The following is a 17,674-nucleotide window of genomic DNA, read 5'->3' as shown; positions in this document are numbered from 1 at the left end:
AGAGTATCTCTTGCTTTTCCTAAAGTTCTTTAAAACAAATTAAAAATACATATAATATGTTACTTTATTTGCTAGATTTGTTCATGGCTGCTTGCCTGTAATTGATTCTACCACAGATTAAGATGACTTTGCCCTGGTTATTCTGACCTGGCATCTGATACAAAATGTTATCTAACTGATAATGACTCAGTGAGCAAGCAGTATTAAGTGTGACAACTGTCTTTCTCTTATTTCTTGATTTGCCAAAATGTTAAAATAATATAACATTATGGATTTTAGTTAAAAGCCCAGTTTCTAGATTATTCTCTATGCTGCTGCGTCACATGAACTTTTGAGGTTCTTATTCCTGTTAAAGTCAGGTTCTAGATTTACGTGTAAAAGGGATAGAATTAGGGTACCAGGCAATTTATAGATTACAGTGATTGGCATTTTTCCACATTAGTATAGTTCATTTGTAAATTATTATGGCTATGCAAATATGGCAGTTGAAGTGCAACTTTAAAAATGTATTATTTGCTTTGTTAGTACTTAGATGCTCATTGTGTTAGAGATGGTACAAACACATATGAAGACTCAGGCCCTACCCAGTAGAATTTACAATCTAAATAGCTAAAACAGATGGTGCCTGGAAAGAAGGGAGTATTATCAAATCCCCATTTTACAGATGGGAAAATTAAACACTGAGCATGAAATCCTGGTTCCATTGGAGTCAATGGCAAAAATCCCATCGATTTCAATGAGGCCAGCATTTTATTCAGAGAAATTAAGTGATTTGCCATGGTCATACCTGAAATCTGTGAGAGAGCTGAGAATTGTCCATTGTCTTAATCCCAAAACCTTACTTCAACAGCGGTATGAACACATATGTAGTTGCATATTTTTGGGGCATGACATTGGCCTCCACTTTTTATTCTGAGGGCCATACCTTTACTCAGTATTCAGAATTATATAATATTTTACTAAGACTATCTTCTTTTTCTGTTACTTTTCTTTTCTCAGTGCACTTGATGTGTCCATGATATCACCAACCACAAGAAGCCCCCTCTGGAAGTCTGCAGCTGGAATACAAGATTGGTTTATTCCTTTCTGGTCAGATTATAAATAAACTTGTCCTTGTCTTTAGCAATATTAAATTTGCCCTGTCTTTCAAGGTGGTCTTTCAGTTAACCTAAGGTGGCTACCTTAGCATTTAAAATGATTTTCAGCCATTAAGTCTAAAGTGCTTTTGCCAAGCAACATTAAGAGAAAATAGGTCTTGACAACCAGCCAATCCTGGCACAATGGGACACACAGAGCTGGCCGATGGTTTTCTAGAACAGATTGGAGGGTTGGTGACTGGATCCACTTTGGCCATAAAAGTGCCTCTTGCCCCAGCAGGTTTACATCCTACCTTCACACAACATGCCATGGCCTCCCCTCCAGGCCTGCAACTAGGAACAAAGCCCCAGATGGCAGAAAATTTTAAATCAATATGCAATCTGGTGACCAAATATGGAAGGGGTTAGCTGGTGGGGTAGGCCAGCCAGGGTGGAAGATCCCAAGTAGTTAATATCAGACAGTACAGAGCAATCATACTGAGCTGTTGTACTCAGTTTACACAGTATTTCAGTGTTCAGAACTCCAGTTAGCCGTGTTTTCATGCATGTACGTTGGAGCTCTGCAACTCACTGCTTTGTTAAACAATGAGTGGAAAACATATAGAGCTCATCTATGGCCAGCCCTTACATTGCCTCACAGTGAGGTGAGGGAGTAAAAAGTCTCTCCCTTTGCTCAGCCCGTGTAAGGTGTGGCCAGAAACACAGCCCTTTATGACTGTCCTTTGGGGGGGAAGAACAGGGCCTGCTATCAAGCAGTTTCCATGTGAAAGCAGCGCTCCAGAGGGGGCAGAGAGCCAGCTACCCACTCTGGTGTGAGGAGAGGATGCTGCTCCCCTTAGAAGAAGCATTACAAAACTTACACTACCCCATGGAGCTTGAATTTTGAGAAAGAATTCCTCCTGTGTTCCCCTTGGAGTGGTGTGCCTCCACACTGCCCTTTACTAACACCTCGCCTGTAATTTCTATGCACATCCAGAGATTTTCTAATTCTTTTAACTTCATTATTTCTAAGCCAACTTTATTCAGTCATGTCACAGGAATACTTCTCAGGCAAGTTTAAAAAAATTCTTTTTGAGCTGGCCCAGTATAAAAATTTTTTCCTGGTTTTTAAAAACTACTCAGACATCAGAAAATGAGCCAACTAGAATTTCACCAGAATTTTCTACAACATTCACTGTCAGGCTGAGAAATCTTGTCCCACCAAGAAATATTTTCAGAAATACAAACACCTGCAACTAGAGACTTAGAAAGAAAGCAACATAATAGTGTCACCAATGAAACACTAGTATTTACACTCACATGTGGACTAGTAAGACCTTGGGGCTTGATTTTCAGAAGCGCTGGGCATTCCATATAGCCGGAGCATATGGGAGTCAAAATCAGACCAAAAATAGAAGCATTGCCAAGCTCAAGCATTCAAAAATCATGAGTCAGCCCCTCCCCCCCCGCCCAATCATGAGATTTTAAAAGCAAGTTATTTTCCTTTGCCCTCTTGGGTTGGAATATCTAGAGTTCACATTTTCCTGCTTTTCTCAGCAACACGAGGGCTAGACATTTACTTTATTTTAAATGAAAGCGGTGATTCTTAGGTAATAACCTGACTCCAGCAGTTGGAGTTTCAAGACAGGTACTAACTATTTAAGGCTCAATGATAAAATGGCAAGAGTTGGGAACATTGTAATAGATACACAGATAATCTGTGCTATCCAAAGGCTGTACATCCATGTCTGCGTGTGCGTGCATTACATATACACAGAAACATTTTGTTTTTCTGCATTAAAAAAAAAAACAAACAAACAAAACTTACTCTTGGCAAAGTTGCAGTGTGTGTGTGTGTAATGTGTCCTCTTAGCTCCGGTCACTATGACCAGGAATTTTTTGAAACATACAAAGATTTCACCAGCAAAGTGTAAATATTGTACCTTCCAAGGTAAAGGTCAGTTTAAATGGGAATAATTCAAAACTACAAAGCTTCTTAGTAGAAGAGGGGGCAAGTACAATCACAGGTCAGCTAGAACCTTCCAGATCCCTAATAAATAAGTCAAATTGCCAATGCAACCACATACTTGAACTGAACGAGTCTTTCAGATTGCCCTATTCATCATTATAATTACTTGCATCCATACCACAATAACATATAGTCTTAAAACGAGCACAGGCTAGAAAATGTTGTGGAGCTGGCGATATGGGTCAGAGATAGAAGGAGAGAAAACGGGACAAAGATATGGAAGATGGGAATAAATAAATAAAAGGCACACAAACAACTTCCAGGGAGTTTTGGGGAGCGGGTTGTTGTTTGAGGAGTAATTTTTAAGGAGCTCAATGGTCTGCAGATCTCAGCTTACAAATATTGTGAATTTTGCTCTACAATTAAATATACAATTTGTAATTTTCCCTTTGCTGATCAGTCATATTAATCACGTGGTTTCATTTCTGTTTCCTGATTGGACTAGCCAAAGCACACATCAGATTGTGTATTTGACACAAAGATTGTCCATTCATACTCTGTTGGTTAATATGAAATGCAAGGCACTTATTTTACAATGAAAGGTGCCATAAGCCTTATAAAGTTCTACTCTCTTGGCAGAGTCCTTTTTTCTTTTTGGACTGGCAAATAAAATCTCATTCAGTTTTTATTACTGTCAATCATCATGGAGAAGGATGGGTGAGTGGATTTTGAGCTGGAGCTGGTAAATTTTTCAGCACAATAGTGGAGGGCTGTAGTACAGCATGCAATTCATTTGAATAGACAGGTGATAAATTCACTTTTTGTAGTTGCACTAGTAAAGCTTGAACATTAGTGGAAAATAAACCTAAGCTGACTATGATTGAATTGAAATTTCCTTTAAAATTGATTGAACTTTTCCAATTTTGTCTGCTATTTGATCAGCTCTAGTTATTTGTAAGCTTTGTACAGCACTAAGGCACTTGGAAATTCCTCACCCACTCGGAAGAGTCAGTTTAAAATTGGGATATGCACAGAACAAAAGGACTGTTCCACATTTAATGTAATAACAAGGTGTCAGTTATTCCTCACTGAAGAAAGCCTCAGATAATGTATTCAAATAATCCAGTTGCATGTGTTTCAGCCAGTATTTGACTACCCACAAACCAACTATGATATGGCAAATGAGTACTGCTTCTCAGCAAAACTCACAGTGAAAGGAATGGCCCTGGAATAGGAGGATTACTTGGACATAGGCCTGATTCTACAAACCTTTTCTTACTCAAGTACACCTTCCTCATGCAAACAGTGCAATTGACTTCAGGGGAATGCTGGTGTGACTCAGGGTTTATAGGCTCTGGCATTTTTGTTGGATTATGCTGCTGTGCCTGTGTTTAATTTGATAGACCATGTAGCTAGCATACACAGAGCATACTGTCATGAACAATATAGGGAACACAGGCCATATTTAGACTTGACCTGAGTAACTTTGGTTGGCCAAATGTTTAAGTTAGCATGATTAAGAGATGCTTGAAGCTGCTTTTTGGGTCTGTAGGCAAAAGGTTGTTAGGACAAGGGCACTCATTTGCCGTAGACACTGCCTCCCTCATTTACACTACATTTCCAGTGTCATAACTAACTCGCTGTCATGAAAAGGTGTGGAAATGAGTAAATGTTTAAGCTTGACTAGTCATTAATTGTATTTAAACAATCAAGACACTTCTGCCTGAGCCTAAGCAAAAGTTTGTTTACCAGGTCCTGATCACCTGGCACCTTCTTGCATTGAGACACATCTGTTTGCGGTTAGTAACAGATTGGGTTATGACGCACACACCGCAGGCAAATTAGAATCTTTGCTGTGACTCAAAGAGCCAGGTGTCCCATATGATCTACATGCTAGATCCCCTAACTGGACAAGAGTGTCGTCTGGGGCAGAGAAGAGGAGTCACTGATCCCTGGAAAAGATGCCAGCTCTGTGGAGAAAAGGGCGGGGGTGGGCTTTCTTTCAACAACACAACACCTGAAGTTGTATCCTGCTTCCTTGTCTAGATTGGCTCAAGAGCGCCACCAGCTTTTCTGCTGCCCTAGGCGGCGGAAGGTCCCGCCCCGAAATGCCACCCCCCACAGAGGTGGCAGAAGGTTCCGCCCCCAAAATACCCCTGCTTTCGCCACCCCCCAAATTGTAGTGCCCTAGGCGACCGCCTAGGTTGCCTAATGGGTTGCGCCGGCCCTGGATTGGCCCCTCAGAGACTCAGCAGTAGAAGACTCTGAATGCTGGCTGAGCCAAGCCCGCAGTACAATGAAGAGAGCAAGAAGATCAACTGCCTTTCCCACCTCACCCCAGCCCCGCATGATGAAAGTACATTTCATCACCCCAGAAGATATCAGTAAATATCAGCCTAGGTCTGAACTAAGATAAATCACGTGAGTTAAGATTTGGAGAAGACCCTGTGAAAATCATCTGTAGAGCAATTCAAGGGGGCTCAAATCTCTCAAGCACCCACTGGAGCGTGTGTGCATGTGTATGAATGCATCTCTGTGTGTGTTCTTAACTGTTCCCCAAGTAGATGCTAAAAGCCAAAGCTGTTACCAAATCAGCAAGGGATCTCCAGGTTAAACCAGTATTGTTCTACAGCTGCTGTAAGTGCAGGATTTTAGAAGTTATTCTGAGTCTGTGCCAGGCTGCCAGACAGATACAGGCATTGTGTCAAAGTGGGGAGGAAGATATATTAGAAAAGCAAAGCTTAATGTAATCTGTATGAACAGTAATGTTAGCAGGAGAAAAGAGCAGCTAGAAAGAAGCTACCAGGAAGTTATTATATGAGCTGCACTTCCTGAAAATCAAGGCAAGGAACAACCTTTGCCTCTAGCAGACACTCAGCTAACTGCTCGAGTCAAAGGGAACAACTTCTCCCCTTGCCCTTCCTGCAAAATTCTAAAAGGATTGTTTTTAACTTGCTCATCAGAACTTGATCTAATGATTAACTAATTGTAGTAATTGGCGAGCCAGATAAATTGAACCATTGACCTATTGGTTACATCTTAATTGTAACCTCAATTTGATTATTGTGTTATACTTTTATAAATTAACTTAGGAGAACTATAAATTAATGTAGCTAGTGACATATTTCACTTAAACTCATACTTGTTTGATAACTGCTAGCTTAATTCTTTAATACTTGTATAAAAGATACAGTGAACTGGTTTATTTCCCAACACTTCAATGCAGAGAAAGTAACCAGTGTAAGAGAAAAAGGTAAAATCATGAACAATCATTCCTGATCCCATCCTATTTTTTAATTATTTAAAATAAGACCCTATTATTCCTACAATGAGGGTGGTTTTGTCACAGCTGTGATTTCCATGACAAAACCCATGAACTTGGAGATTTCAAAAAATAGTTAAGAGCCACAGATTTTGTCAGTGCTTTTTTGAACAGCCAGTTCAGTGCATGAGTCTGAATGCTCTGTTTCTTTGCACAATAAAGAAATGCCATCTTACTTGAGAACAGCCAGAGTCCTGAAAGAGGTTGCACTCTGGTTCCCTGTGATCTTGGGAAGGGGAAGAAGAGTAGGGCTGCTGGAAGAGTGTCTTGCTGGGAATAGAAGGTGATATGAAAGATCTAATATATTCTCCAAAACTAATTGCAAATGAAGAATCATTCACTGGGGACATTTCTAATTGGGTCCTGCGGGAATCTGTTCGTGGCCCAATGCTATTCAATATCTTGGGGTACGTCTACACTTACCGGAGGGTCCGGCGGCAGGCAATCGATGTTCTGGGATTGATTTATCGCGTCTGGTTAAGATGCGATAAATCGATTCCGGATCGATCCCGGAAGTGCTCGCCGTCGACGCCGGTACTCCAGCTCGGCGAGAGGAGTATGCGGCATCGACGGGGGAGCCTCCCTGCCGCGTCTGTACCCGCGGTAAGTTCGGACTAAGGTACTTCGAATTCAGCTATGTTATTAACGTAGCTGAATTTGCGTACCTTAGTCCGAAATGGGGGCTTAGTGGGGACCAGGCCTTTATCAATGAGCTGAAAGAAAGCGTAAGATCATTACTGGCACAGTTTGCAGATAACATAAGAATTGGTGGAGTGGTAAATAAATTATAAAGACAAGTGTGACTTGATCATGGTCTGTAAGTATCTATCTGGGGAACAGTTTCAGTTTAGTAGACAAACATATACAAGATCTAGTGGTTGGAAATTGAAACTAGACAAATTCAGACTCGAAATAAGATGTAAACTTTTAACAGTGAGGGTAATTAATCACTGGAACATTTACTAAGGACTGCTGGTGGATTCTCCATCACTAGATATGCTCTAGTTCAAATAGGAATTATTTTGGGGATGTTCTATCACTTGTGTTATACAGGGGGTCAGAGTAGATGATCACAATGGTCCCGCCTGGGTTTGGAATCTATGAATGATTGCTGGTAAAGTGTGCAGACAACACAAAATTGGCAGAGTAGTAAATAATGATAAGGAAAGGTCAGTTCTACAGAGGGATCTGGACAGCATGGCAAGTTGGGCTTACTTGAACAACATGCTTTCAATACAGCCAAATGCAAGGTCACACATTTTAGGAACCAATAATGTAGGGTCACACTTACAAGATGGGGGGCTATTTTGGAAAGCAATAACTCAGCAAACGACTCAGAGGTCATGGCGGGTAATCCACAGAACATAAGCTTTCAGTGCAATGCAGTGCCAGGAGAGCAAATGCAATCCTTGGATGCATAAGTAGGGGAATAATACTGCATAGAAGTAGGGAGGTGTTACCACCACTGTATACAACATTAGTTAGACTGTCATTAGAATACTGTCTCCAGTTTGGGTGTCTGCGCATTAAAAAGGATGTTGAGAAGCTGGAAAAGGTTCAGAAAACAGCGACTAGGATGATTCAAAGCCAGGAAAACCTGGCTTATAGTGAGAGACTTAAGAAACTCCGTTTATTCAGCTTGCCAAACAGAAGGTTAAAAAGGGGACTTGGTCACAATCTGTAAGAACCTACAAAGGAAAAAAAATGATCGTAGAAGGCTCTGTAATCTAGCAGAAACAGGCATAACAAGAGCCAATGGCTGGAATCTGGAGCCAGTTACATTCAGACTAGAAATAAGGCACAAAATTTTATGTGAAGGTAATTAACCACCATTGGTGAATTCTGCATCACTTGGAGTCTTTAAATCATGGCTGGATGTCTTTCTATCAGTTATGCTCTGGTCTGCCCACAAGTTTTGGATTCAATGCAGAACCCAGCTGGTGAAAAGCTCTCCCCTGTGTCATGCAGGAGATCAGACTAGAGGACCTTAATACACACGTCTGGCCTTGAATTCTGTTCATCTGTGTTGGGGACTGGAAGACGGGGAGAAGAAGAAGAAAAAATCACATACCACAAATGTTGGTATTTTTCTCCTACATATAACATCATAAAATCCCTGCTTTAGTTGTAAATTCCAAATAGTAAGTACAAGCAGCAATGACTGATCAGACTTCAGATAGGCATTTTTAAGGCTGTCAGCATGTCTGCCTAAGCGCTGAAATGTTGAGCATTCTGCTTATTTTGTAAATTACTTATTTTCCTTTCAATAACAAACTTTTTAAATTGATATTTCCAGAAAGTTTATTAGATTAGTTAGCCAGGCCCAGTTAAAATGGAATACTTCTGATAATAGCATGGCTGAAGGGTCCACATTTCTTCCAGTATAATCCATGGGAAAATTCACCGCTATTTTTAATGCACCTTAACCAAGGCAGAGTGAGACTCCATTAAAGCTGTTGTAAGCTCTTCCTAGGTTGAAGGCATGGATTGCTTCATAGAGAGGCATATACCAACACCTAATGTTCTTTTTAGTATGGTCAAGAATGAGTTTAAAATTGGGGCTGGAGGAGCCAAAAACTTAATTAAGGAAAGGAGTTCCATGTACAAAATAGCACGGTCAGGCCTTGTCCATTCAAATGGCAAACCAGACAGGAGTAAAGTGTTTTGGTTTTTTCAAATGAACTCTCTGCAATCTCCATTAAATCATGTAATAAAAGTTTCCAGAGCCTGAGCTGTAGTGAAGCAGCACTTAATACAGCTCATGAGTGAGACAATTTAAGTTATGCACAACCCCCGTCATGGGGCTGGCTCTATGTTGGTCAATTTCCCATGCACAAACTGGAACAGCCCAAGGGCTGCTCTAAATTATGCTAGCTGCTATTGGCCCCAGGGGGCTGTTATAGAATCCACAGATCGCCATGCTGTGAGGGACAGAAGATAGCCACTTTGAAGACTCTAGTACACGGAGAATCCCTTTAGAGGCAGGGCACTTTCTCAGAAAAATTCATGGAGGAAGTTGTGTAAGTTTATATTTTATATGCTGCAAAGCCCAGGTGGACAAAGTGGAAGACATAATGGAGCATACAGACCCATAGAAAGTTGGGGGAGCAACATCCCCTCTGGCCCCATAGCAAGTGACACCCCTGCTTACAGAAGTGCGCAGGCAAGCGATCCTGTTGTGGCTGATCATGCTAGCTTTAGGGCAGCTTTGTACTGGTCCCCCAACCAAAACTGTACTAATGCAACTCAGGACTTGTCTCAAAACCTGGGACACTGTGCCTGCCGATTTTCCGAGAGCATGTGTGGGAAGGTTTCCCCTTCCCAGCTGAATTTAACAAATACTTGATTTATGTTGTGGACATTTTTAGCTAGCATAGTTGAGGGGATCCTGGTCATCAGCTAAAGCAGGCCCTGGCAAATGGTGATTTTTAATATCTCTGATCTTATAAACAGATATATGATTTTCTCCCATTACTGCAAGTTTCAGGTCTGTGGGTACAACAGTTCCATGGTGAATTAGGCTGAAGGTGGTTTACAAATGATGTTGGGTTTCTTAAGGTTGCAATAGGTCAGCTTGGAGCATGAGTTTGAATGTCTCCCTAAGATGCTGGTAGTTTACTTTGGAGAAAATAACTGCTTCTTTGAAAGGCTATAGGCCAGAGTTTTAAAGGTAAGTAGGCACCTAAAGATGCCAATAGGCACTTGGTAGGATTTTCAAAAACACCTCTGTAACTCCCAGGGAGACAGGCACCTTACTTGTGTAGATGCTTTTGAAAAATCACACTAGGCACTCATCTGCACTGTCAGGTGTGCAAACACCTTTGAAAACCTAACCTTATGTCCTGCTGGCGGATGTTGGTTCACTTCCCAGACCACGGTGATAATTCTGGTCTTTTCAACAGTTCTGCTGAATCATGAAGTACAGGAACAAATGAAAAGGAGTACTTGTGGCACCTTAGAGACTAACAAATTTATTGTGTGGAAGGTTGGTTTCTTATGAGAGTATCCAGTTCTGAGAGCTCATTCTTAATCTTTCCCTGTTTGCTGTATAGGATGCTGATCAGGTGGTTTCGCAGTTTCTTTGAGAGTGTGTGACACAGTCGCTCAGCATAGTCTGTGTGATATGTAGATTGTAATGGATTTTTTACCTTTAGTCCTTTTGGTATGATGTCCATCTGCTTGCATTTGGAAAGGAAGATGATGTCTGTCTGTATCTGTACGAGTTTTTTCATGAGGTTGATGGATTTCCATTCCATACGGCTAAATGCAGTGCCTTGCATAATGACAGGTTTCAGAGTAGCAGCCGTGTTAGTCTGTATCCGCAAAAAGAACAGGAGTACTTGTAAGGTGCCACAAGTACTCCTGTTCTTTTTGCGGATACAGACTAACACGGCTGCTACTCAGGAACAAATGAGGCTACCTAGGAAAATAAGAACACGGGCAATGCTAAAGGGTTGGGCTAATCTCTTCTGGCTGCTTTCCAGATTGATAGTGGATAAGGAGAAACCTTTCCTCAAAGTTAGAAGTATCTATTTCCTCACTTTGGGCCAAACCCAATTGCTACTGAAATCACCAGAAATCCTCCATTACATTAAATGGGCTGGTTGGCCTCAACGTAATCCAGGATTTAACAAAAGTCAAGCATACAATAATGAAATTCCTATTTCTATCACGGTGTAATGGATATACCCCATTGTACTCCACCATGTTTGTAAAGTAGATGGGCTTCTCGGTATTGAATCCTAGTGCAGCTTTTAATTTTTTGACCATGGTACATTTTAGTTAGCCATTTTATGACCCTTCACTGCTAAACTTGTAACAGACTAAGATCAAGAACCATGAATAACTAAATCCAGGCAAATAATCTTATACCTGGTCAGCCTCCCATACTTGGACAAAGCAGCATTATTTTTATCAAAGAAGATTGACACGGTAGCCTAGCATCCATAGTGTTACTTGCTGCAGAGTAAAGATTCTGTGGCAATCTTAATTTCACCACACTATTTGTATTAAACCCAGAAGCGCCCACCTTAATATTGTACATGTGCAATATTACTTCATCCAGTAGTAGTAGCAGTCGTCGTATACTGCATGCAGCTCTAAAGTACATACTATTACACTTAATGGGTGAACTCCACCCCTAACCTCCTCAGTTTTCAGGCCTCAATCTATCCATCCCCTCACTCTGGGAGTGGAATCACATGCTTCTCCTACTCTCAGGCCAGGATCCAGATTGCAGGCGCCTGGTAGTAACTGCAATTTCCTCAGCAGGCCTAACCTAGGCTCAGACCTTCCAGTTCTGTTGCCTCGGAGAACGACAGTGATTAATACAACAACCAGACAGTTCCTTAAAGCAAAGTTATCTATTTAGAACAAAACAGGCTGTACTTGTAGCTACCTTTCCTCTAAGGCTTACCAATCCCTGGATCTGGGAAGGCCCAACTTCTTCGGAGTCTCTCCTCTGGGTCTCTCTCTCTGTCAGCCTGTCTCCCTAGACTGCTTTTGACAAGTTAACCCTTCTTGCCCCGAGAAGGGCTTTCTAACTGTTTAATGCGCTCTTCATCTCCAGGCTCCCACCTTTGGCAAAACAAGGCTGGCAACTTGTTGGAAACCAGAGAAAGGATCCTTGAAGCTAAGAGCTTACCCCCATTGTCTTTCAAGCGTGAGCTGGGGTGTCCGTATCTAGATCTATTGTGCTGCTTTCCTGTTTGCTCTTCCCACAGCCCCCATGTTATCTCCATACAGGCACACAGGAAATTCTAATAAACCACCATCCATATACAGCAACTTTACCTCACTGACCAGGTCACCTCTAATATTTATAACCTCATTACAGATCAGTATTTGTACATTAACACATAGCAGATCTGTGACCATTACACATACACTAGCCCAAATACTTCAAGACTGATTATAGCTCTACAGTTACAGGATACTGTCCATGTTGGCAGAACTCAAAAATTGGCCTATCAGTTCACCACCATGTGCCTCAGTTGCATACAGGCTTGCAACACAACCTGCTTTCATGGAGGCATTGAAATTACATTTACAAGTTTGCGTGACTCCTCAGAGGTTTTCCCGACTACTAAAATGCATGTAGTTTGCAGAACTGTAAGCAAATTATTACAGACAGCCCCCAGTTGCTACTATTCAATAAGCACAAGAAATTTGATGAATAAGAAACACTTATTTAATCTTTCAAAATCATTTTATTACCCCAAAAAATCTGTAATGAGGAGAAAGAGTCAAGTATGGGAGTTCAACTAAGTTCTTTAACAGGAAACTGACTGAGCTTCCCAGTGTATCATCATAGACAGAACACCATTTAATTAATTTAAAACAACAGCAGCACCTAGTGGCATACTGGAATCACCAGTCTTAACATAGAGCTTGAATAATCAGTTATATGAATACAGAATCAGAATTCTATACATGACTTTAAACTCCTGGCACATTCCTTCCTCCCTTTTGAGAGATTTTTACAGCTTTGAATATGTTCTTTATTTAATGGAATGCCTGAGAGCATAATTGACGAGGCCAAGTTCCGCCCATTGACTTATGAGGGTTGTTGATCTTAACCCTGTGGCTTGTGGGTACTGTTATTCAATTTCAGTAGAGGAAATGGCTCAAATGCACATTGATTAATTGGGACGAAATAGAAAATCAAGAACTACATTGTTAAAGATGTTATTATTTTGAAAAACCTATGGCATTAAGACAATCTGAATGACTAACCTCTGGAAAAGGATGGCTAAGAGGCCCTGAGCCTTCTCCAGGCAGACCAAAATTCACAATGCACGTGGCTGCCTGCATCCTTAAGAGTGCTTCATGCAGAAGATATTATACCTGTGCTCTGGAGTTTACACTGGCTTCCAATTCATTTCTGGTTGAACTGGAGGTGTTGGATTGACCAGGAAAGTTCCAGTGGTTTCCATCTTGGCTCCTTTAGTGACCTCTTCTTCCCCTCCCTTCCCATGTGATACCACAGCAGTTGAGATCAGCTGAGTCTCCTGAACCAACTGCACCCAGGTTTGAAGGAGACAGAGCCAATGGCACTGAGGGCTCTTAATGCTGGAGTTCATTCTCCTGCCCTTAGTCTGACAGAGGCACACTTTTCTCAGGCTCTCTCTGAAGGGGTTGGGCAGGCACATGTACATGAACATATACACATGACAGAGACCAAAGAGGGGTTACATTCATACTGGTTTGGGTGTGCAAGGGTTTTGACATAGATAAATGATAATTTGGTGCTGGAATATATTAATTGCACTTGGAGCAAAGAGGAAGCACGCTTTAAAAAACCAAAACAAATAAAATTACACTAGGCCAAAATCACACATGTCCAAAGAAGAGAGATGACAAATGATAATTAAGGATTGCTATTCGGGACCCCAGGGCTTCCTTGGCACAAAAAAGGAAGCCTCTGCAATTTAACTCTGCAAAGCAGCAATGCCTTCACAAAATGTCTATAGATCTGTTTCATTAGATGCTGATTTTAGGCATAGGCACCTATAGCACAGGGCTAGAAGCAACACATTCTATTAGTAAACTATTTATGCACAGAAGGCTAAATGCCATTAACATGTTAACAATGCTATCCTGCTCTGAACAACTGTACCGGGAAGGAATGGAAAAAATTTTACCCAATAGCGACCTTGACTGCCTCAGTTTGTCGCTTCAAAATAAATCAGTTAACCCAGAAAATTTTTTTTCTGTGATCATAACAGTTGGGATTCTGTAGCAGTATTTATGGCATAGGCCTCAGTAAAGTACCTTAATATGAAAGAGCTGTGGAAGCTCCAAATGGAGAAGTGACATCATGAAATGAAAAGCAATCACAGAAGACACCAAATGTTTTGCTGTTGGTACCTCAAAACAAAGCTCAAGTTGAATCCCTTTCAAGTTGAATCCCGTCCCTTTTATCTCTTGCACAGTTTCAGAATTCTGTTATATTCTATTCTTCCACCCTCCCTTCCCCACTGCAAATTTTTATTTTTATCTCTACCTACCCTTTCGCTAAAACCTCTCCCTTATGTATGACCACTTCATGGAGTTATGATCAAAATGGATTTCCTTAAATCAAGGCCAAAGTAACTCGAGTCCATTAGAAAGAAAAACACACCATCCAGATTTGTTGATGTAGGACCATGACTGTTTACAACTGGTTAATACAAAAAGATCACGCTGGACTGCAAAAATTGAATGCACATAACATATGCGAATACATTTCTTAGAATATACTTTGCACATTTATTGTTCAATTATGTTTCAAATAATTTGATTCTTGACTGAAACAATTACAGTCCTAATACATCTGTAAACAGAATATCACTATAAAACCAGCTTAAATTGGCATGTAAAATACTATGATTATAGATGCATGTTTCATTTCATGGCATCTTAGCAGAATCATTTATACTGTCTATTTACAAACATATAAAGATCTTGCACTTTAATCATTGGAAAGCTATGAAAGAGGTACTTTCAAGTCACATGACTTAATAAATATATAACCTGCTTTGTTAAAAATCTACAGTATACTGTACATTCAAGTTGAGACAAAAGTTTCAATGCTAGCTACACTTGATATAAATGTACATTTACAATAATTAAACAATTCCTAAAAGTGCTACCTTTGTCTGCGATGAAAAGAAACACTAAGGTTCCAGTGTTTCATTTACAATCAAAAAATAAAATAAAATAATCTCATACATTCCTTTATTCACAGAATCAGAATGTCTGTTACTAGACTATCCAAAGCTTTTTCTTTTTATTTAAAAAAAAAAAAATCTTTCAAAAGTTGCAGACAAAGAAGGGGCAAGAAATTGTTTAAAAAATAAAAAAAAGTCACACCCACACACTGCAACTCATTTAATCTCTTAGCTCACTGAAAGGATGATCAAACTCATAACACCCTGTTTCACCTTAGAAAGAAAAGTTTATGGACACATTTGTTTAACAAAAGACAGCAGACAACCCTAGAAAGTCTAAGGCAGTTTATCTATATAACAGAGAACATGAACTTTAGAAATCTTCTGTGACCGAGGTCTTGATGCATTATTCAGTTTCTCCTTTGTTGAGTCCCTTCCATTGCTTTGGCTTGCTGTCTTCAGTAGTTTTATTCAATACAACACTCGAATTGCTGGAAAGAGAAAGTTAAAGTGTAACTAATATTCCCCTTTACAAATATAAGTAGAACAATTGTTTTGATAGTGGTCGAAAGTTGTATATTAATTATGCTAAATAATATATTCCACTGTAACTCTTGTCAATGTCTAGTTCAGAACTTCCCCAAGCTATGGTCCCTTTCTCTAATCACTACTACTCCAGCTGAGCAGTTCACATACACTATAAAAGTAAAGATGGGTGAGATGATTTCAGATACCTGTTGTGTGGGATATGCTGAATTGTCTGGCAAAGTTCCTCTGCAGGAGGTACACTAGGCAAGCAGTGAGGTTTCTTTTGCCGAGACCTGAAGTTCATTAACTGATTGTCTGGGTCAGAACCTGCAAGACACACAAGTATGTTATTAAACAACAATGTAGTTATGAAAGTATCTAGAGAGGAATTTTTCCATGACTCTTATTTTCTCCCAATAATAATAAAAAAATAAGTATGTACATTCATTATTATTAAGGCTACAATTTTGCCATGGATAATTTTAGTGAAAAAGTCAGAGACAGGTCACGGGCAATAAAGAAAAAAATCATGCAACTCGTGACCTGTCCCTGACTTTCACTAAAAACATCCCTGGCAAAACGGGGAGGGAGGAGGGTCCAGCACCCTGCTGCACCCCCCCATCCCCTGCAGCAGCTGGGAGCTACAGGGACCCCGTTCCCCAGTGGCTGGGAGGGGTCCCCCTGCTGCCCTGCGAGGCTAGGAGATGTGGGGGGATCCCTTGCCAGCAGCAGCAGGTGGGGATGAGATTCCTCTGCTGCCGGCAGCTGGGAGCTGTGGGGGTCCTGTGGCCGCTGAACAGCTCCAGGGAGCTGTGGGGGGGCTGCTGCTCGCGGCAGCTGAGCAGCTGCAGGGGCTGCCCCTGCCAGCGGTGGCGCCTGGGGACCTGCGGGGGCCCCTCTCCCGCCCACTGAGCAGCTCCGGGGTCCCTCTGCGGCCGAAGGAGGCTGGGGATCCGTCCCCGCGACCACCACGATATAATCTTAGCCTTAATTATTATTGGATGTATTGGACTAAAAATTATATTGAAATCAGCATAGTTGCGCGCGCATGCACACACACACACACGCACACAGTACTATGTTTTGTTTTTGTAAATATTTAACTTGAAAACAAAAAAAAAAATAGGAATACAAATAGTCACACTGAAGTCAATGGGACTATTCATGTGCTTAAAGATACTCATGAGTGTTTTCTGGATTAGGTTTTTACTTCTTGTTTAGCAAACCTTATTTCAATTGATTCAACGATTACTTTAGAGTCCAGGATACCTGGCAACACCCATGCAAAAGTCACTTATGTCAACATGAAAGCTCATAAACTAGCCCAAAGTCCAAAAGAAATTAAACTGAACAGATAGCATTGCTTAGCACTTTCTATTCTAGTCCCTCATTTAAGTGAATGAGAAGATCTGCATTAACTACAATGGGAGTTGGATCAGGCCCTGTAATTCCTTTTCATTTTTAGATTTGAAAAGGCTTCAAAAAGGTGGGCAAGCAGAATTATACAGTATTACATGGCACTTCCTGTAAGGTTATAGTACTTTGTAGTGAAACCTAACAAAGCCTTAAAGCTAAAGTAGAAATATATAGTTTTTAAAAATCATTCTAGTGAAAACCGTTCTGTAAAAGTATCCTTTAAGTGGCAAAGGAATTCTTTAATTTTTATATTCTTACATCCCTCAAATCTAAGCTTTGGGCAGGGAGGGCTGTTTAATGCTATATTCTCTCTTAAAATGCACTTAACATCCACACACACAAAAATCTACAAGTATGAAAAAAATCACAAATGCCACAGCACACAAGTCTGACACCAATAAAACATTCTTTTTTTAACGACAGCACCCAAATAATCTTATTTCTGTCCCTAAACATAAATGTTTCATACCAACGAAAATAATTCCATGTAGAGAGAGGTCTATAGGAAGACCAGGGCAGCTGCACATTGGAGGGAACAGCAGTGCCTCCCATCTGATTCTCTAATTAAACACGCTATTTAATGCTAAGAGTTCTGTTATACAATTGACATTCAACAGGTCCCTTCTCAAAGAGAAGTTTATCATGTAGCCACGACTGGATTATCAGGATTCCCTTCTTAGGTGAACTACCAGGAGAGCCTAACAGCCCTGAC

At 40.7% G+C, this 17,674-nt stretch overlaps 1 protein-coding gene across 2 annotated transcripts in view; it reads right to left on the bottom strand.

Moving 5' to 3' along the window:
* Window positions 1–14,565: 14,565 nt before the first annotated feature.
* SSX2IP (SSX family member 2 interacting protein) overlaps window positions 14,566–17,674 on the bottom strand; it is a 34,193-nt gene continuing 31,084 nt past the window's right edge. For both annotated transcript variants that reach the window (XM_054038234.1, XM_054038235.1), the window contains exons 14-15: window positions 15,753–15,873; window positions 14,566–15,509 (exon numbers count right to left, since the gene is read on the bottom strand). In XM_054038234.1, the coding sequence (XP_053894209.1) occupies window positions 15,425–15,509; window positions 15,753–15,873 (206 nt within the window). In that variant the 3' untranslated portion in view covers window positions 14,566–15,424. The remainder of the gene's footprint in view (window positions 15,510–15,752; window positions 15,874–17,674) is intronic.

This window comes from Malaclemys terrapin, chromosome 8, assembly GCF_027887155.1.
Source record: "Malaclemys terrapin pileata isolate rMalTer1 chromosome 8, rMalTer1.hap1, whole genome shotgun sequence".
Lineage (NCBI taxonomy): Eukaryota > Metazoa > Chordata > Testudines > Emydidae > Malaclemys > Malaclemys terrapin.
This window is presented reverse-complemented; position numbering and strand designations above follow the sequence as displayed.